The sequence below is a fragment of the Dipodomys merriami genome, unplaced genomic scaffold (genome assembly GCF_024711535.1).
Source record: "Dipodomys merriami isolate MVZ:Mamm:240054 unplaced genomic scaffold, mDipMer1.0.p SCAF_672, whole genome shotgun sequence".
In the NCBI taxonomy this organism is placed as follows: Eukaryota; Metazoa; Chordata; class Mammalia; order Rodentia; family Heteromyidae; genus Dipodomys; species Dipodomys merriami.
This window is the reverse complement of record NW_027206260.1, coordinates 150916-171573: the sequence shown is the minus strand read 5'-3', so window position 1 is coordinate 171573 and position 20658 is coordinate 150916. Positions and strand designations below refer to the sequence as shown.

At 51.1% G+C, this 20658-nt stretch overlaps 1 protein-coding gene across 5 annotated transcripts; it reads right to left on the bottom strand.

Annotated features, from left to right (window-relative positions):
* Nucleotides 1-6002: 6002 nt before the first annotated feature.
* Nucleotides 6003-19986, bottom strand: LOC138815830 (macrophage-stimulating protein receptor-like). 5 transcript variants are annotated; one of them, XM_070005187.1, is made up of 21 exons: nt 19906-19986; nt 18497-19794; nt 15245-15433; nt 15034-15162; nt 14676-14846; nt 13108-13268; nt 12595-12760; nt 12365-12501; nt 11586-11747; nt 11398-11491; nt 11071-11283; nt 10832-10978; nt 10590-10749; nt 10300-10401; nt 10024-10227; nt 8849-8929; nt 8583-8764; nt 8382-8491; nt 7965-8130; nt 7433-7569; nt 6003-6763 (listed from the first exon to the last, which is right to left on the bottom strand). In XM_070005187.1, the coding sequence occupies exons 2-21, from the start codon at nt 19724-19726 to the stop codon at nt 6508-6510; spliced, it is 4197 nt and encodes a 1398-aa protein (XP_069861288.1). In that variant the 5' UTR covers nt 19727-19794; nt 19906-19986; the 3' UTR covers nt 6003-6507. The 5 variants fall into 5 exon arrangements, with proteins under 5 accessions (XP_069861288.1, XP_069861289.1, XP_069861287.1 ...); XM_070005188.1 differs by having other exon boundaries at nt 10309-10401; XM_070005186.1 differs by having other exon boundaries at nt 10024-10401.
* Between the last annotated feature and the right edge of the window lie 672 nt (nt 19987-20658).

Below are 20658 nucleotides of genomic sequence, written 5' to 3'. Positions count from 1 at the left end.
TGGTTTCTCCTAAATGGTTCAATTCACTCACCTTTGAGGCTAGCCCTCTATATGGAAAATTGAAGCGTATCTTCCCTGGATGGAAAAAGTCTGGGGGGTACCTTAGATAGTTCTGAAAGTTCTGCTTGCACCTGAGTATTTCCATAGAAGGTCTGCTTTTGTTAAGGCTTGGTCTCTACCCCGAGCATGTGATTTTTTGTCTTTGAAAGCTTTGTGCTAGCTCTGTACTGGGCTGCAGGTCTTTGAGACCACCTGTAGCTGCTGGCTCTCCAATAAAGACTCCCAATTCGACCTTTCATAATAATGTGGCTTCTCTGTTTCTCAATGATTGAGATACCTTTCAACATTATGGAATCCTTTGGGACCTCTAATTCTTTGTGGTCCAGGCTGCAACATCCCAAGAGGAACTTGTGGGATAAGGGAAAGTACACTGGCTTTAAAGCTAATTGATATTGGCCACTAACTTTTCCCTCCACCCCTCGCATTTTCCTCATGTTTCCCAACTCTCAAATGCACAGTTCACAGCTGGCCACAAAAGTATGCTTGTGGGCTGGGAAGGCGGCTCAGTGATACAGTGCTTGCCTTGCATGCATGAGGCCCTGGGTTTGATTCCTCAGCACCACATAAGCAGAAAAGAGCCAGAAGTGGCACTGTGGCTCAAGTGGTAGAGGGCTAGCCTTGAGCTGAAGAGCTAAGGGACAGTGCCCGGGCCCAGAGTTCAGGCCCCATGACTAACAACAACAACAAAAAGTATGCTTGTAGGTACTGATGGCTCACATCTATAATCCTAGCAACACAGGAGGCTGAGTCAATTGGGGCTCTGAGCGTCAGCTGAGGTTCAGAACCAACCTGGTCAAACCAATCAGTGGGACTTTCCAATTAACCAGCTAAAAGCTAGAAGTGAAAATGTGACTCAAGTGATAGAACATCAGCCATGAGCAAAAAATTTGCTTGAGAATAAAAGGCCCTGAGTTCAAGCCCTAGTACCAACACACACACACACACACACACACACACACACACACACACACACACACACACACACACACACACACACACACACACACACAGAGTATGTAAGTGAAGAAATGAAGGACCTGGAAAAAACATCATGTAAGTGAATGAAGTAAATCAGGCCAAGAGAGACAAAAAAAAAAAAGTCTTCTCTCATATGTGGAAGCTACAGTTTATAAATATGTAAGTAAACACTTCCGGGTGGTATGCAAATATACACAAATGTATTAACTAAAATACATTAGATTCAGGGGGAGAACTCAAACGGTGTAATTCCTTTGAAGTGAGAAGACTGAGTCTAGGTAACATCACCAGTTCTCACAGATATCCTGGTGCCTTGCTGGGTGTGGGGGGCTTTCCACCCAATGCTTCGAAGCCTAAAGGTAAGAGGCCATTCATGAACTGCAAATGCCTAGTTGAGCTAGGCGATCCTTGCTTCAGAAAAATGCAATTGCAATACTGTTCGGTCTTAGGAAAGTGAGTTTTGCATAAAGAATGCTCTGATTCCGCCTTGATTCTCCCTCAGTGGTTTCATTCACTTACCTCTGAGACTATCTCAATAAATGGAAGCTCTGAGGCATATTCCTTACATGAGAGGTTTAAGCTGACCCCTGAGCTACTTCCTAAAATGGAGGTTTCTGTACCTGAGCTCTGTGTGTGTGTGTGTGTGTGTGTGTGTGTGTGTGAGAGAGAGAGAGAGAGAGAGAGAGAGAGAGTCGTGGGGCCTGAACTCTGGGCCTGGGCGCTGTCCCTCAGCTCTTCAGCCCAAGGCTAGCGCTCTACCACTTGAGCCACAGCGCCACTTCTGACTTTCTCTGCTTATGTGGTGCTGAGGAATCGAATCCAGGGTCTCATGCATGCAAGGCAAGCACTCTACCACTGAGCCACCTTCCCAGCCCCCTGAGCTACTTCCTAATAAATCAGGTCTACTTTTGTTGGGCTTGGGTGCTCCACCCAAACATATGGTTTTTGTCTTTAAAAGCTTTGTCTGAGGCCAGGCACTGGTGGCTCATGCCTGTAATCCTAGCAACTCAGGAGGCTGAGATCTGAGCATCACAGTTCAAAGCCAGCCCAAGCAGGAAAGTCCGTGAGACTCTTATCTCTAATAAACCACTAGAAATCTGGAAGTGGCTCTGTTACTCAAGGGGTAAAGTGCTTGCCTTGAGCTGAAGAGTGCAGGGACAGTGCCCAAACCCAGAGTTCAAGGCCCACGACCAACAAAAATAAATAAATAAAATAATTTTTTTTTAAATTGAGGGAAGAGGAGGGGTTGGGAGGGATGGAGGAGAATAGTAAAAGGGATGATATTGATCAAGATACATTGTATTCATACACTGTTTTGTTGAAGGCAACTTCTTTGTACAACTACTTAAAGATTATATATGTATATGTATGTGTATATATATATGTATATATGTATATATATATATATATATATAAATGTGTGCAAATGGCTAAATGAACTTGAAATGAATCAGAATAGCCTTGGCACTGTGAGCTCTGGCATTCGCTGGTCCCTCTGCTTCTGCCCATGCTGAGCCCCACTAAGAATTAGCAACTTCTGTCAGCTTCTACCAACTGATCTCAAAATAGGAATCATCATAGATCTGGCCCTTGAGATCCCATAGAACCACCAAAGAGACTGGGCTTGGAATGGGACAATATCTGGAGCCCTCCGTGTGACTCCAGAGACACATGGGAGCCCTGGGAAAATTGGAAACCTTGAGGCTAAGGAAAATCTCAGACCAGACTCATGGTTCTTTATCAAAGCAGGTCAGTCTATCCTGTACATGCCTTCCAGGTGCCAGACAACAGTGACACCAATGGGCAGTCAGGAGGCTGTGAGTCATCTGCTGTTTCCTCAGCCCCAGCTCCCACCCTGGCCTCTTCATCTTTACTGGCATCTGCTTGCCCCAAGTCCCACTGGGCCATAATAGAGTGCAAAGCAAAGGGGTTGGTGTTTGTTCTCCATAGCACTTAGAAGACTGGACTCTCAGAGGCCTAAGAGAAACCTCTTCTTGCCCCATCTCAATCTGGTGGCAGGCCTAGGGCCTAACAAAACCACTGGCAACTTTCCCTTGCATTGGCCATCTACCATGCCAGGACCAAGGCAGTTCAGCCTTTCTCAATTTTAGAAGGCACCCAGAAGCCTCTGGGACCTTTCAGCCCATCTGGGGGCCTTAGAATGGATTCTTCCTATCTATTCACCATACATGTCCTCTCTTGCTCAGTCACCCATCCTAATACAGTCTTAGCTCCTTACGCTGCAGATGAACTTGGGACTGGAACTTGGGAGGATGTTACAGAAATGGACACAATCTAGGAAAGCCACAATCTAGGACCCCCAAGAACCTGCCTAACTGGAACCTTTCCCTGGAGAATTCAAGCTCTGGGAAGCCATTGGTCCAGGAAGCCCACATTGGTTAATTGGAACTTCCTAAAGGATTTCTTTCTTATTTATTTATTTATGTCAGTCGTGGGGATTGAACTCTGGGCTTGAGCTTTTGAGCTCAAGGCTAGCACTCTACCACTTGAGCCACAGCACTACTTTCAGCTTTTTCTGTTTATGTGGTGCGAAGGAATCAAACCTAGGGCCTTGTGCATGCGAGGCAAGCAGGCTACCACTGAGCCACTTTCCCAGCCCTTATTTCCCCTTTAGAAGAAGGGAATTATCTGGCTTGGAGAGAAGTGTCCAGCAGCATTAATGATAGGCTGAAGCTGTCACTGAGTAAAATCCCAGAATCCTACCCCCCAAAACAACAACAACAACAACAATAACAACAAAACAGTCCCCAAACAGACCCAAACCTCCATGTTCTGGCTGTAGAGGAAATCTGACACTCCCTGAGCTGGGAAACTCTCCCTTTCCATGCTAAACTCCCCTCCTCCTGTCCTTCTTTTCTAATCCCTTCTCTTGTGAACAGATGAGCCAGTAGGGCAGGAGCTGCTAGGCCTCCTTATCACTTCACCCCACAGCTTAGAGTTTTCAGATGGGGTTAAAGGGGGAAGGACTATAAGTCTGGGCGACAGACATTTTTCCAGCCTCCGGCAACCCAATTATCAGCCTCCCTACCCACCATGCACCCATGTGGACAAGGGGTTAGTAGCCAGGTATACAAGACCACAATCTCCTCTGTGCTTTCCTGACAGGCACCAGAGGTAGAATTGTAAATAGGTAATCTGTCTCACTCACCTGCAGCTTACAGGCTCGGCTTTTACACATCACCCACCTGTCCACTGGGGAATGAGCCTCAGTCTGATCTGAGGTGGCAATGTGAGCAGCAGTATGGGGTGCAAACAGCTCCCCACTGTGCCTAGCAGAGAGCTCTTTCTCCAGGTCCAAGGTTCTATATAATGGGCACAGATCTGGAGGCTCACAGAGAAGGAGGCCTGTTCCTCCTTAGGGGAGAGATGGGGATCTTCCAATCGGAAGGATGAAGGCCACAGGCATCTTGGGTAAGGGCGAGTTAACAATGTAATCTGTATACTAGGCCCAGGTACCCCAGCACTCCCAGCAACAGGACCCAGCTGTTTCTATAGCAATCAGGGCCTGGAGGAGGGACAGGAAAGTGGGAAACCTTGCCTTATCCAGAAGGATGTGCCCCTCTGGCAACTCCTTCACAGTGGCCTTGATGAGTATAAATAGCCTGGGCAGTTGGCACTTCCATACTGGCTCCTTGAAAGTGTGGAGCTGTGGCCTTGCTGCTTGCTCCTCTCCGGGTGGCAGGCACAATGCTGGCAGGCTTGGAAAGTAGACACCCTGTGTCCCATGATGGGAGTACCGTAGTGTACCACAGATGGAGAAGTGGGGGGGGGGTGGTGCTAGAGAAGCACCAGAGTTGTCTAGGGAAGTAAGACAGGCAGCCGGATACAAGGAACAACCCATCTAGGATTCAAACCTGATCTATTCAACAGTCCCCCAGAGCCCTATAATCTGATCTTGCCTGTGCACACTGTGTCTTGGAGCCTTCAGACTGACCCAAGACCTCTCTAGCCACATGGCCCTTATACATGAAGCTCCCTCTGTCCAAAACCCTCTTTCCTCAAATTTGGCTTCCGGCAGATTTCCCCAACCTGATACAGATTCAGCACAAATATTACTTCCTAGGCCCAGTATTGATAGCTCATGCCTATAATCTCAGAAGACCTGAGATCTGCATGATTCAATGCCAGTCTAAGCAGAAGGGTCTGTGGGATTCTTATCTCCAAATAACCAGCCAAAAGCCAGATGTGGGAGTGTGGTCCAAGTGGTAGAGCACCATTCTTGAGTGAAAAAAGCAAGTGAGAGGGGCTGGGAAGGTAGCTCAGTGGTAGAGTGCTTGCCTTGCATGCATGAGGCCCTGGGCTCGATTCTTTAGCACCACATAAGCAGAAAAAAAGCCGGAAGTGGTGCTGTGGCTCAAGTGGTAGAGCACTCGCCTTGAGGTGAAGAGCTGAGGAACAGCGCCTAGGCCCAGAGTTCAGGCCCACAACCAGACCCCCCCAAAAAAAACAAAAAACAAAAAACAAGTGAGAGCATGAAGACCTGAATTCAAGCCACAATACTGGCATGTGTGCACACACGCGCACACACACACACACACACACACACACACACACACACATACACACACACAAACACTTCTTGGGATGCTTACCTCATCTTTGTAGTAACTTCTTTAATGGAGAGTAGTCCTCCATCGTTTCAAATAAGTCTGTTATCTTTTTTTTTTTGGGGGGGGGGGTCCGGTTGTGGGGCCTGAACTCTGGGCCTGGGCGCTGTCCCTCAGCTCTTCAGCTCAAGGCTAGCACTCTACCACTTGAGCCACAGCGCCACTTCCGGCTTTTTGCTTTTTGCTTATGTGGTGCTGAGGAATCAAACCCAGGGCCTCAGGCATGCAAGGCAAGCGCTCTACCACTGAGCCACCTTCCCAGCCCATCTGTTATCTTTTATAACATAAACCATAATTTACATTTGAATATTCTTTTTTTCTTTATTTATTTTTCGGTTGGTCATGGGGCCGAAACTCTGGGCCTGGGCACTGTCCCTCAGCTCTTCAGCTCAAGGCTAGCACTCTACCACTTGAGCCACAGTGCTACTTCCAGCTTTTTCTGCTTATGTGGTGCTGAGGAATCGAACTCAGGGCCTCAGGCATGCAAGGCAAGCACTTTACCACTGAGCCACCTTCCCAGTCCCAAATATTCTTTCCTTAAAAAATTGATTCAAGGGGTAGTGTCTCTGTGGTCACTGCTGAATTATCTATGTCCAGCAGACAGGGTACACAGCAGGCATTTCATAAATATATGCTACAGAAGGATCATCTTCCCTGGCTCATTCTGGGGAGTAAGAGAGTTAATGTCCTCTATTCTCCTCCTATGACCTCTGAAGATTAAAGGGCAGAGACAAGATGGAGATCCAATGCCCTCAGGCCGGGAATGATCCAGAGGTAGCTTGGAGTTAGCTCAAGGATACTCAGCAAGTCCAGCCCCCCAAGGGCCTGCCTAGGCTTTAGGTCAAGTAGGCAGAGGTGGCTCTGAGAGAGGCCGAGGCCTGGATGTGCTCCTGTGTATTGGTGAGGACTGAGGCTGTTTCGAAACCACATTCATTTCATCCAAGGTGCTGGGGCCTAGGTTCACGTAGGCTGCCGACAGCTGCACATAGTGGTCCCCTAGCAGTGAAGCCACTACCTGCTCCATTTCCACCACTAGTGCTCTGAAGGTAGGTCGTGCTGCAGGGTCTGCTTCCCAGCACTGCTGCATCACTTGGTATCTATAAGAGGAGGGGGAGGTCAGAGACAAGGTGTACCCCCTAAGCCAGAGATGCTGAGCCATCCACGTTAAACCCTTATTAAACAGGGATAAGCACACATGACAAGGCTCCGTCCAATCAGGAACAACTCTTATGATTGATGTTTTTGGTCTTGTTTTCTGAGCTGAGGCCTGAGTTCAAGCTCTAGGACTGGTGGACACACGGACCTCCCCTACCTACTCCCCCCCTTCCCCCGCCCCTGCTCACACACACAGAATGAGGTATCTGAAACTAGATCCTATGGGGTGGGGTGGGGGCCTTGATCTGGGAATGCAGAGGGGCTGGTGTGAGCTAATGGAACCTTTCTTTGCGGTTAAGTAAGTGGAAAACATGGGAAAGAGTCCCCCCCCCCCTTCCCCTTTAGCAGGAGTGTGTGGGAAATGAAAGCACTGGCCTCAACCCAGACTGAGTTAGGATGCTGTTACCATGGAAACTGAGAGGTCCTCTCAGTATCCTTCCATGCATGGGAGGGGAATCAGTACACAGATGAGGAAACTGAGGCCCAGAGAAGATAACTTTTCTTGTTAACTAGAGGGTCAATCAAAAAGCCATGCAGGGGCTGTTTCCTGTCCTTCCTTTATCTCTAGGGGACCCTCTGCTCCTTCCCCATCGCCAACTCCACATACTCACAGAAAATTGGGACAATATTCAGGCTGAGGCAGACGGCGACCCTTGGCCAGGAAGTGGATGAGGTCAAAAGGATCAATATGGGGATACGGCGGAGCACCCCGTGTCAGCAGTTCCCACAGCAACACACCAAAGGACCACTGGGAGAAGAGACAAGTGAAGAGATTCATCTAGCACTCTAAATTGACGGCATGTGGAGCCCCCTAGGTCCTATCCCTCCCAGAATCCTTCAGTTAGAAATACAGGCCCACCATCTCTGCTCAGACCTTACTCATATCATGCAAGTTTCTCCCCACTGTCTCCCACCACCTCTCCCAGAGTTTGCACAAGGGAAGCCTTGGATTCTCTCTGAGGAGCCAATGAGTAGAATGTCCTGTTTTCCCTGGCAGGTATGAGATTCGATCTCATATTTGGACAAATGAGCAGCAGGGGTTGCCTAAACTGAACAGTCAACTGGCTCAGACCATGCAGAGATAAGGCCAAAAGACTCTAGGAAGTGTCAGCTAGGTAGACAGAGAGCAGGTAAGAGCCTTACCACATCAGATTTGGTGGTGAATCTGTAGGTCTGAAGGCTCTCTAGGGCCATCCACTTGACAGGCAGACGAACATGTCGTTGTTGTCTAACACTGTAGTATTCCTTGTCTAGGATGTCACGAGCCAGACCAAAGTCAGCTACCTTGACTACAAATGACTCATCCAGCCTGGGAAGAAAGAATCAGCCTTAGAATTGACTTCTATCAGGCTCCAAACCCACCTGTTCCAGGCCCTCCCAGAGTTTCACAGCCCCCATGTCCCAGTCCAAGGTTGGAGAGACAGTAAATCGAGGCCCAAGAGACAAGAGGACATGCTGAGGACTGGAGTGAGTCTTTTCCTGACATATACTTGGACAGCCATCTACCTTCATGCCCGGCCCATTGACTTCACCCTTAACTACTTCTAGCCAGCTACTCACATGCAGTTCCTAGCAGCTAGGTCCCTGTGGACAAATTTCTGGTCTGCTAAGTACTCCATGCCACGGGCTACCTGCAAGCCAAAGCTGACGAGGTCCTTCACAGTGGGGTTCTGTGGGCACAGGGAAAATTGGGATGCTGAAGAAGAGAAGTACCCCCTTCATGCCCCCCGCCGTGATCCCCAGAGCCAGCAGAGCACTGACCCGCTGAGGTGAACGAATGAACCGGAGTAGATCTCCATGGCGCATATAGGGTAGCAGCACCTGGGGTAGCCCCTCAGGGGGCAGCACAATACCAATGAGAGCCAGAACATTGGGGTGGTGCAGGCCACGCATAAGCAGCCCCTCCTGAAGGAAGGCCTCCACCTCCTGTACCTCTGTGATACCTGCAGGGAACCATAATAAACCCTGTGACCCTCTCAGCCTGAGGCTGCTCTCCCTGCTCACCTGACTTACAATGACCTACTTACGATTCAATGACTTGATGGCACAGTGGATTTGATTCTGAGCCTCATCTGTGTATTCTCCGTGGTAGACAACTCCAAAGTGGCCTGGGAAGAAGATGATGAGAGGGCCCAGGATTACAACACATCCGCTCATTGGCCACAGGACTTCAGACTTCAGAGCACCAACTTGGCCAATCTGACATTAAAAACAAGTAGTAGTAGTAGTAGGGCTGGGAATGTGACTTAGTGGTAGAGTGCTTGTCTATCATGCATGAAGCCCTGGGTTTGGATTCCTCCATACCACATCATCAGAAAAGGCCAGAAATGGAGCTGTGGTTCAAGTGGTAGAGTGTTAGCCTTGAGCAAAAAGAAGCTCAGGGACAGTGCCAAGGCCCTGAGTTCAAGCCCCAGGACTGGCAAAAAACAAACAAACAAACAAACAAATGAAACCAAGTAGTACCAGCAGGGTACAGTGGCACATCCTCCTGTAATCCACCTTGGAAGGTAGAGACAGGAGGATGGTGAGCTTAATCTAGCCTGAGATATATAGAGATTCTGTCTCCAAAAGGGAGGGGAAGGGAAGAAGCTGCCTGTAATCCTAGCTACTTGGGAGTCTGAGATCTGAGGATCTCGGTTCAAAGCCAGTCCAGACCAAAAAAAAAAAAAAAAAGTCCATGAGACTCTTATTTCCAATTAGCAAAAAGCCAGAATTACAGGTATAGCACAAATAGTAAAGTAGAAGGAAGAGGAAGAGGAGGAGGAGGAGGAGGGGGAGGAGGAGGAGGGAGAGGAGGAGGAGGGAGAGGAGGAAGAGGAGGGGGAGGAGGAGGAGGAGAGAGAGGAGGAGGGGGAGGAGGAGGAAGAAGGGGAGGAAGAGGAGGGGGAGGAGGAGGAGGAGGGGGAAGAGGGAGAGGAAGAGGAGGAGAAGGGGTGGGGGGAAGGAAAACAACCAAGCAGCCACACAATGGCAGAGTTTTTTGCAGGCCTTCCATGCCTTCCAAATCCATACCAGAACCCACTGAAGATACAGTTACTGTAGCTTTCACAAATAAGACTTAGAGGGGTTAAGTGGTACATTCAAGGTCACATAATTGGTCAGGAAGCCAGAGTAGAGTCTGGCCCAACTGTTCCTCAAGTCCATGTCATCTCAGGGCTACATCTTTGCTCCAACTCTACCTCTCCACGTGACTCCTCCATACCTTTGCCAATGACTCGTTCACTGTGGGTGACTACCCGCTCATAGGGAATCAGTACATCCTTGACCTCGGCGAGGAGTGCTGTGTCTAGGTCCTTGAGCTTGATGGACTCTGTCCGAAACAGTGGGACACAGGATCCATCCCTATTATCTGATGATTCTCCATGGGCCGGGGTGCTGGAGTCTTGCCCACCAATGGCAGAGAGTACTGTTGGGGAGAGGGAGTGAGAGGCTTGTGGGGAGCAGGTAGCCCTAACTTTTAGTGCCTCCACCATCTCACCAAGGCCACCTGGGTCATCTGAGCTCGAATGGAGCATTGGCAGGAGCATAGCTCCAGCTGTCTGGTCCAGAGATGCCAAATCATCGAGGTTGGAAGAAAGAACTGTGAAAACATAGCGCTGGTGATCAGCCTCACCAAGTTCTTGGGGGCCACCTCTCCTGGCACTGGGGAAGTGTGGGAGATCGCCCTGAGTCTTAGGCAGAGAGAAGATAATAGGGACTTGGAGATTCAAGCGGGGGAGGGGGGGGGAACAGGGTAGAGGCTGAGTTGGCAAGAGTAAGAGAGCTCACCTAGCTGCTTCCTCCGCCATCGGTGGTTGAAAATCAGTGCCCCGGCCAGTACAGCCAGGAGGAAGACCAAGAGCAGCAGGACAATAAGGAGTGTTCTCATTGGGCTTGGGCCTGGCCGAACAACTCTGCCCAAAACGCGACACTCGTCATCCACACAGACCTGGGAGCAGATGACAGCTCAGGCCCCGCCCCATAGATCCTTTAGACCATGGTTCCCATGGATGGCCAGCTGGACTGCCTACCTGCAATGGAACCCCGTTCTTGCCAAGTTTCAGGGAGGGTGGTAGTGGACAAACCACCACATCCCCTCGGAGCTGGTGCTGGCAGGTCTCACCACCCACAGTCACGTTCACACGAACACAGTCAGCCACAGCGCCCAGCCCAATATACTGCAGAGACAGTCACGAAGATCAACCAGTGACCAGGGCCCTCATCGCTCGATCTTCCATAACCCCGTCTCTCCTTGTGCCCCTCCACCAACCTCAAACTTCACAGCATACTCCTCAGGCTTCAGCGGGGCTAGTTCAGCGCTGGGTAGAGTCGGAGGGGATAGGAAGCGAAAGCTGGGCAAGGTGAAGCCAGTAGCTCCGTCTCCCCAGACACTCAGATTTCCTGTCACCCATCCCTGAGGGCTTCGGACCACGTATTCGGGCAGGCGGCACTGGATCTGCTCCAGATGCCCTTCAGATGCACACTGTTGGGACCCACGAGAGAGTAGTTAGGTAGATGCTCTGTGTGGGGCCATCCCCAGTCTCCACAGCCTAGCCTGGAGATCAGGGGACTTCCCTTCCTCCCAGCCCTCACTTACCCAGTTCTCCACAGCTGTTTGTCCATCATGGAATGACAGCACTAGGCGCCATGCTGAACTCAAATGCTGGCCACGGATAGTGACATGGGAGCCGCTGCGGATGAGAGCACAGTGATTGGTAATGCTTCCTGAAGCTATTGCCTTTATTCTTTCAGAGGGCCAGCATGGATCAAGGAGTTCAAACTTACGAATAGCCACAATTGGGACTGATTGCCAGCACGATAGGGTCTTCCTTATAGTAGAAGGTCCAGGAGCCAGACACCTCTGCACCCCCTACCTGTAGGTGAAGGGGGACCTTGGCCGTGGCAGCCCCAGGGGGTGTGGCACATAAAATCTGCTCCTCGCTGACCCTGCAGGAATGAAGGGTTGGACTCAGGAGTACCTTCCCCCCACCCCCGCCGCACCCCCTCATCTACCCCCATGAAGGCCATGCTTACTTTAAGGGCTTGCTAATCCTGTCTACTTTCTCTATTGGCTTGTTGCCTTAGCCAAGGGGCGTGGCTTAAGGGATAAGTTCAAATCCTTCTCCAAATAAATAAATAAATGATAACTGGAAGGGCAAAGAGGAAGGGAACAGATTCCCCACAGTCTTGGCTGGAGCCAGTGGATGCCATGATGGGCTTCCTTGCCTCCAGCCTGTGGGAACAGTAAGTAGATCTTCTGGGAACTGCTCCCCCTATTGACCGTATGATTAGGCCCTCTTCTGTGGACCCTGATAGGATCCAAGTCCCCACTGGATGAATGAGAGCAGAGCACAGGGAGTCCTAGGGAAGAGGATGCTTGGAGGCCCCCATCAAGGACAGGGAGGGCAGGGATCAAGTTGTACCAATAGGTTTGAAGGTAGCAGGCAGTAGGAGCTACGGCCCAGAGTGATCTTCGTAGGTTCCTCCATGTACCAGCCTAGCAGGGTACAGGTAGAAGGGGTGGTACTCTCTAGCTTCCTGTCCTCTTTCCTGCTGGCACTTACCTTTCTAGCTGGCACTCAGTTCCATTGATCAGCACAGCCCAGCTGGTACCTACGGACAAATTCTGACCTTCAAGGGTAAGACAGGTACCTCCTGCCCGTGGACCAAAGATGGGGTGCACTTTCCTCAGCACTGGCTCCTAAAAGGGTGTTGAAGAGTCTTAGCCGGAGCAAGCCCTCCACTCCAAGCCCTCCCCAACCAAGGACACAGAGGGGGGATAAGATGACCTCACCATAAAAGAGAAACCTCCCATTATGGAGGTGCCGTCTACCCGGTAGTGCCTTCCTGGTGGCATGTTGGTCACGATGAGGCTGACGTTGGTGGTCCCCGCTGCCTGGGTGCCCAAGGGTTCCAGCTCACACTCAAGTTCCTCTATAAAGTCTTTGCGGGGTACAGGGCTACAGTACCGGGGGGAACCCATGAAGTCAGCCAGGAAGTGCAAAGGCCTGACTGCATGCCCACAGAACTCCTCAGAGCCTGAAGATCGCAACTGCTCCACCCATGTCTTCTTCCATGGTGGGATGTACAGAGTGGGGTAGGGACCTAACTTGCCCAGTGTATGACATCACAGACAGATAGTAACACATGCAGGGTTCAGGAGAGAACAAGAGCCATCTCCGCAGAATAAACCAGCCAGAGCCACACTGCCAGCGTGCCCCATACCCCACCCCCGTCCCGCAGCAAGCAGAGGATACCATCTTTCTCACAGGGAAGGAGATAGGGAGGTACAGGGTCTAGATTGTACCTGAGATTTGAGGTGTCCTGAGGTAGAAGCCGGCAAGGGCTTTGGCCCACAGTAATCTGATGAGTTCCCTCAGGTACCAGCCCAGTAGGATGCAGGTAGAAGTTGGAGCCACACAAGGTCAGCCTTGTGGTTCCCCTTAAAGGCCCACTGTGGGGATGGAACTGAAGTGGGATGAACAGATAGCCTGAGTTCGTGTGTGTGTGTGTGTGTGTGTGTGTGTGTGTGTGTGTGTGTGTGTGTGTGTGTGTGTGTGTGTGTGTGTGAAGTTCTTTTGGCCCCATCTGCTTCCCTTGGAGTTCCTTATACCTTCCTTATACCCCACTTGCCTGCCTCTTTCTCATTCATTCTGATCCACTTAAGAATCCTCATTCAGCCGGGCGCTGGTGGCTCACACCTGTAATCCTAGCTACTCAGGAGGCTGAGATCTGAGGATCGCGGTTCAAAGCCAGCCCGGGCAGGAGAGACCGTGAGACTCCTATCTCCAATAAACCACCAGAAAACCGGAAGTGGCGCTGTAGCTCAAGTGGTAGAGCGCTCGCCTTGAGCTGAAGAGCTGAGGGACAGCACCCAGGCCCAGAGTTCAAGCCCCACGGCCGACAAAAAAAAAAAAAAAAAAGAATCCTCATTCAAGCATTTTCCTGCCTCCCAATTCTTTGTACATGCCATCATCCCCTTTACCAAGAATGCTCTTTTCTTCTTTTTTTTCCAGACCTGGGGCTTGAACTCAGGGCCTGGGTACTGTCCCTGAGTTTCTTTGGCTCAAGGTTAGCACTCTACCACTTGAGCCACAGTGCCACTTCTGACTTTTTCTGTGGTGTGTGTGTGTGTGTGTGTGTGTGTGTGTGTGTGTGTGTGTGTGTGTGTGTGTGTGTGTGTGTGTGTGTGTGTGTGTGTGTGTGTGTGTGTGTGTGTGTGTGTATTATGGGACTTAAACTCTGGGCCTGGGCGCTGTCCCTCAGCTCTTCAGCTCAAGGCAAGTGCTCTACCACTTGAGCCACAGCACCACTTCCAGTTTTCTCAGGACTAATTGGAAATAAGAGTCTCACGGGAACTTTCCTGCCTAGGCTGGCTTTGAACCACATCCTTAGATCTCAGCCTCCTGAGTAGTTAGGATGACAGGCATGAGCCACCGGTGCCCGGCTGACTTTTTCTCTTTATGGGTACTGAGGAATCAAACCCAGGGCTTCATTCATGCTAGGCAAGCACTGTACCACTAAGCCACCTTCCCAGCCCCATGAATGCTCTTCTTATGCCTACAACTTTCCAGGCCTGAGGAAGATCATGGTCCAGATTTGTTGACCCTTTGACCCTTGACCCCAGGACCTACTTGTCCCACTTTTTTTTTCTTTTGTAGGTCATGGAGCTTGAATTCTGGGCCTGGGCTCTGCCCCTCTGTCCCTCAGCTCAAGGCTGGCACCTTACCACTTGAGCCACAGTGCCACTTCTAGGTTTTTCTGCTTAAGAATTTAACCCAGGGCCTCATGCATGCAAGGCAAGCACTCTACCACTGAGCCACCTTCCCAGCCCCTTGTCCCACATTTATCTGTGCCCTGGCAAGGGAGCTGTACCTCAGTAATCTCCGGTGGACAGTGGTCCTGTTGCCATGAGTCAGGACATTCCTTCTGCCGGCCACACATGTCCCCGCACCAACCACAGCCCATGAAACGCTGTGCCCGTAGGCAACGCCAGCAGGTGAGAAAATGGTGGCATCCTGGACCCCGGATAGGTACCTTGAAGACCTTGGGAGTGACAAACCAGATGGTTCAGGGATGACTAGAGGAAGGAACTGGGTCCCTTAGGCCCTCCCGGTCTCATTTTAGAATAGGAAGTGAGTCTCACCCCTGTACATCAATATCGCCTTACATTGAACTGGGAGGTTGGCCGTCCCACAACTCTGTCCCCTGGCTGTGACCCTGCCCACCTCACCTGGTCCCCAGAGGCGAAGAATAGATAGTCTCCAAGGCGACTGACATCTCGTTGAATGGGATGGCCACTATTGCCCAGTGAGAAGTTGGACACATACAGCAAGTAGTTGAGTGACCGGGCTAGCTCCACCTGGGAAAAATTAGCTGTGAGCAAAATGCGGATGGAGACAGGCATGCAAGGGCTGAGGCGGGTTATGGAATGAAGCATCTACCTGCAGGATACGCCCATCCGTGGTGCCCATGTGGGCCACGGTGATGTTGCCAAGACGTGTCACATGCAGTGCGGTGACTTGCATCTGTCCTAATAGCCCATTGAATAAGTCCACGCGTGTGAGGCTGTTGCTGACCAATAGAGGAAAATGGTAGCAGCTCTTGCTGGAGCTGGGCACCTCTGAGACAGGCTGGGGAAGATAACGGAAAAGACAATAAGGCTTTGTACTTGTGCACTGACCCTTTGGGGGACTTTTGACAGTAATCATAACAGCCCAAACTCCGACCCCCTTTCATGGCCTGACTGAAGAAGTCCCTAAGTCTGCATATTTTCTGCCTGCCTCCCACTGTTCCCAGGGGTCTTAGAAGAGACAAAGACAGAGAAGAAAGGAGGCCCAGGCTACAAGGCCAGCTCCCCTACTCCTTTGCTCTCTTCTTCTATATCCATTCTGATCATTACTGATCATTTTTGAAACAAGGTCTCTCTCTCTCTAATCTAGGTCTTGAACTAATGATCCTCCTGCCCCAGCCTCCTCATGAGGTACTGAGTCTCACAGACCCAACTTGATGCCAGCTTCATTCATCTGGAGGCAAATTTGCTTGTCAGGCTTCACAGCCTCTGAAGAAGAGGCAAGTTGGAAGTCAGTGCTCTTAATCAATCTTCTTAGTCAGAGTCCTCTCCTGCCCCCTCCTGGTCATGCTCTGCCTCTGCGGGTGTGCTGTAATGATTAATTGGCCAATATATTGGGATTGGGTGAGAAGTGCACAAAAGAATAGGCTGAGGTGCTCAGGACTCTCCTGGCCATCCCTTAGGGCACTCTACAAGGTTCCTCAAAGCCTTCATCGTGCCACATGAACTTCACCTGCCCCCGATCTCAGTGCTGAACGGAACTGGGGATGGTAGAGGGACCAGAGGAAGTACAAAGCTGGGTGTAGACACCCTCTACACTCTGAGTTTGTATTCTATGTGGGTGGAGACTGGGACTTTGTCTTCACTTGAGAAGGACAAGGGCCTGGCCCTAGCTGGAAGCCTGTCAGGTTCTTTTATCATGACTCAGGCACAGGTGGGGCTGTGGAGCTAAAAGAGAGGTGCTAACTCAACCAGGCCACACCCGTATAGCTTGCCTCTAGGCCCCAAGCCCTTAGCTACTAGGCTTGACTAAGCCCGTTCCTGAAGACACTTAAGTTTCCAATATTCTATGCAAGGCCCATACCCTTACCTGCACCTATAGAAAATGGGTAGCAGCCCCTCAACCAATCACAATGAGCACTCAGTGGGTGCTGAATGCCTACAATCATTGAGCAAACACTGGCTCACACATCTCCCAGGGGCCAGGCCAGCCTGTGGGCAGGATCCAAGATTAGTCCTTCTAGTGCCTGGCACTGACCAGTCTTGTTGGATATCTTCCAACCCACATACCATTAACTAAATTGGGAAAGGTTCTGACTCCCCCAAAGGGAAGCAGATGAAACCAGGCAGGGCTGGCTGTCCAGTCCCAAAAAAGGAGTCTACACCCTTAAGGTCTTTCAACTCCAGTGTGTTAAGTAAAGATGAGAGGCTAAACATTCCCACCTACTCCCTGGGTATTTACCTCTGGGGCATTGAGAGGAGCTGAAAGGAGTCAGTGAGGGGGTATCACAGAAAGACCCAGGGATGTAAGGGTGGCCAGACACTCTGAAGGCTGTGGGTCTGCTTGATGATTCAGACCTCATATTACTTTACCGTTGTTACAACCCCAGGCTCTCTGGACAGCACAGTAAGGAAAAAAGTCCTATTTGTTTCTATTTTTCCCTTCCTGAGACTAAAGCTGGACAGCCTCAGTAGGGTCTATTGGAAGGAACAGGAGCTGTGAGACCACCTTATCTGGCGCAGACCTTGGCTATAGTAACAGAAAGTCTTGGATGGATCAATTCCAATCAGCCCTTCCTAGGTCTTTACTCATCCCTAGATGTTTACAACTGCTTGCTCAAGACTGGGGTGAGGCTCCCAGAATCCTTTGGAGCCAAGTTGACTTCCTAACATGTCCCAGATCGTTTTGTAATCACTCCTACTAAAAATGGGTTAGTAAAAGCCTAGGTCACGCAGACTACCCAATAAGTACCCAGATTTCCAAGGTCCAGGAGCCTCCCTGGAAACCCCCTGGTGGGGTAGGATGTTCTCTGACAACTCCTTTCCCACCCACCCCACCCCCTTTTGGAAATCGGAACAAAACAAGTATTCCCCATGAGGAAAGCCAAATTTATGTTGGCAAGCGGCTGTGAGTTTATGTGCTTGTAAGCATCTGCCTGTATGTTTGTGCCTATGTGTATACTTTTCTGAGTGTGTCTCTGGAGGTAGGCAGATAGGAATGGATGCCCATTATCCAACCCAGAATTTGGGAGCTATACTGGCAGGGACAGTGATGTTGCAATCCTATCTTCACATAACCAGGGAAACAACAACAACAAAATCAGAAGCCATGATGACTAAGAGGGTAAAAGAGCAAAATGAGGAAGTGGTGCTGTGGCTCAAGTGGTAGAGCGCTAGCCTTGAGGGACAGAGCCCAGGCCCAGAGTTCAAGCTCCACGACCCACAGAAGAAGAAGAAAAAAAAAGAATTATTAGACTAGGGGGCTGGGAAATGTGGCCTAGTGGTAGAGTGCTTGCCTAGCATGCCTGAAGCCCAGGGTTCGACTCCTTGGTACCACATACACAGAAAAAGCCAGAAGTGGCGCTGTGGCTCAAATGGTAGAGCACTAGCCTTGAGCTGAAGAGCTCAGGGACAGTGCCCAGGCCCAGAGTTCAAGCCCTAAGACATAAAACAAACAAACTAACAAAAAAGAGCAAAATGAGGCACCAATAGGGGACAAACCTGGCTGGAAGATGTATCTCTGGTGTGACTTTTCTGGGCGCTGTCCCTCAGCTCTTCAGCTCAAGGCTAGCGCTCTACCATTTGAGCTACAGCGCTACTTCCAGCTTTTTCTGCTTATGTGGTGCTGAAGAATCGAACCCAAGGCTTCATGCATGCAAGGCAAGCACTCTACCCCTGAGCCACCTTCCCAGCCCTGGTGTGGCTTTTCTTTGGCTGATTTCTCTCACTACCCCACAGCACTTAGGAATTAGGAAGCACCTTCTCCTTTCGGTCTGTCTGCCCAGTCTTCCCAACCCAGGTCCCCTCAGGGAGGGAAGGAAAGCAGCCTACATTCAGCCACAAACCGACTGTCCAAAGGGCAGGAGCTGGTGGAGGGGGGGTTGGAGGGCTTCTTTCTGCTCACCAGATTGGGGCAAAAACTGGATGTCTGGAAGAAGTCAAGGCCTCGGGGGAAGCTAGAATCACCTGAGGACTCACAACAGCGCTCAGCCCCAGTTTTGATCATGAAGTCTAGCAAGTGAATAGGAAAGGCACAGACAACAGATTTGGGGCCTGTGGTAGGACCACCATCCTTGCCAGCTACGAAGACCCCGAATAGCACTTCATGGCCCTCTGAGATGCTCAGTTCAGCAGCAAGCTGGGCACCCACTGGAGCAGAGTGGGCAGCCTGAAGCACTGGGTAGGACTGTGTACCCTGGGAGGTCCTACGGCGCCTTTTAGGTGCAAAATGGCAGTCGAGAACCAGCTCTCGGTAGTCACTGAGCTCCGGCTCCACGGCGTTAAGTTGTGCCAGGCGTGTTTGCAGGGCACCAGGAGTGCTTGTCACGCTGATAGGTTGCACAGTCAGGAAGTAGACGTAATCTCCAGCGTGGAAGCTGTGCACATATTTGATTGGATAAGAGGCCAGGTGCTTGGGCAGCACCGACAGGGCAGGAAAGCCTGGTTGAAATCCCGAGGCATCCGCCTTGAGCCGTCGGATGGACACAGAGCGTGGACTAAAGCTGGCAGCCACCACTGGGTCCAGTGAAGATGCCACATATAAGTAAGAGGCTTGGCCCTGTTCAACCAGGGTCACTTTGGTGCCCAATGGGCTAGCCACACAGTCAGGGCAATCCTCAGGCCTGTTGTGTTCAGGTGAGAAGAGGCAGGCTGGTGTGGACAGGTGCAGGGCTGTTCCTTGGGGCTCCAGTTCATACAAGAAGCAGCGGCCTTGAAGGCTTGATCCACAACTGATCAGCGCCGGAAGCCCAGGATCCACCACCAGGACCAGCGTGTCTGTGTCCCCCAGTGGGCCTGGGGTAACTGGACCACAGGATGTACAGGTCTGGCAGCCAGGGTCCCCAACAGGGCCAGTGGCCAGGCTCTGGATAGACTGCAGATCAGCTCCAAGCACATGTAGTCGATTGCGTGTGGCGATAAATAAGGCACTCCCAATCTCTCCATCCTCATACGTCACCATGGCCTGTACCGGGCCACCCAAAGAGAAACTGGGAATCACATATTTCACTTCAAAGTTTCGAGAGGCCGAATAGGGCATGCGCCGGCACTGCCAGTCCAAGCCCCCCATGAACACCACGGGCAGCCCCAGCAACAGCAGCAGACAGTATGCGGTGGGTGACAGGAACAGCCCCATAGGGGGCCCGAGCTGAAGCCCCTCAGGCAGGGATCCCTGGGGGTCCAGGCCCTTGGCTGTGAGCAGATCTGCAATCAGATCAGCGTTAAGCAATGATCAGGAAAGCTCCAGGCAGCTGACCCCCTTCCCCGGTTGCTGTGATTGCCCAACCCGTCCCCCTGCCCTGGGAATCTGAGCACCTGAGAGCGCCGGACACTGGACACAATGGCAGGGAGTGGAACAGCTGCTTCTTCGTCTGCTTAGCTGTCTCTTACAGCCTGGCCGCTGGCCTGCTCCCGAGCAAAGTCGACGGAAGGGAGCCTGGCCCCGCGGGTGCGGCAGAGCTGGGGCGGAGCGAAGGGCGGAGCTAGGCTGAAGGCTTGCTTTTCAGCCTGTCTTGACTCTTTCCAACCCTGGGGAACTTGCCATTTCTTGGACATCTATTTCTCAGTAATCTGCAAGTGTGTGTGCACCTGCATGCGTGTGTGTACGTGTGTGTGTGTGTGTGAGAGAGAGAGAGAGAGAGATGGCCTGGAAAGAAGTGAGCAGGCCTGAGATATCCCATCCCATTCTTGCTCACCCTATTCTTTTTTTTTTTTTTTGTCGGTCATGGGGCTTGAACTCTGGGCTTGGGCACTGTCCCTCAGCTCTTCAGCTCAAGGCGAGCGCTCTACCACTTGAGCTACAGCGCCACTTCCGGTTTTCTAGTGGTTTATTGGAGATAGGAGTCTCATGGTCTTTCCTGCCCGGGCTGGCTTTGAACCGCGATTCTCAGATCTCAGCCTCCTGAGTAGCTAGGATTACAGGCGTGAGCCACCAGCGCCCGGCGCTCACCCTATTCTTAGAGAACAAGAAGGGAGGGTTCAGGGGCTGGGAAGGTGGCTCAGTGATAGAGTACTTGCCTTGCATGCAGTAGGCCCTGGGCTCGATTGCTCAGCATCACATAAGCAGAA

Excerpts from the sequence above, each read along its gene's own strand:
- LOC138815830 (XM_070005186.1), bottom strand. The coding sequence starts at position 19,726 with ATGGGGCTGTTCCTGTCACCCACCGCATACTGTCTGCTGCTGTTGCTG. Across the intron at positions 13,269-14,675 it reads GTCCACCGGAGATTACTGAG|TTCCATCCCCACAGTGGGCC; the intron begins GTACAGCTCCCT and ends ATCCCACTTCAG. Across the intron at positions 12,761-13,107 it reads CAGGACACCTCAAATCTCAG|CCCTGTACCCCGCAAAGACT; the intron begins GTACAATCTAGA and ends CCGGTACTGTAG.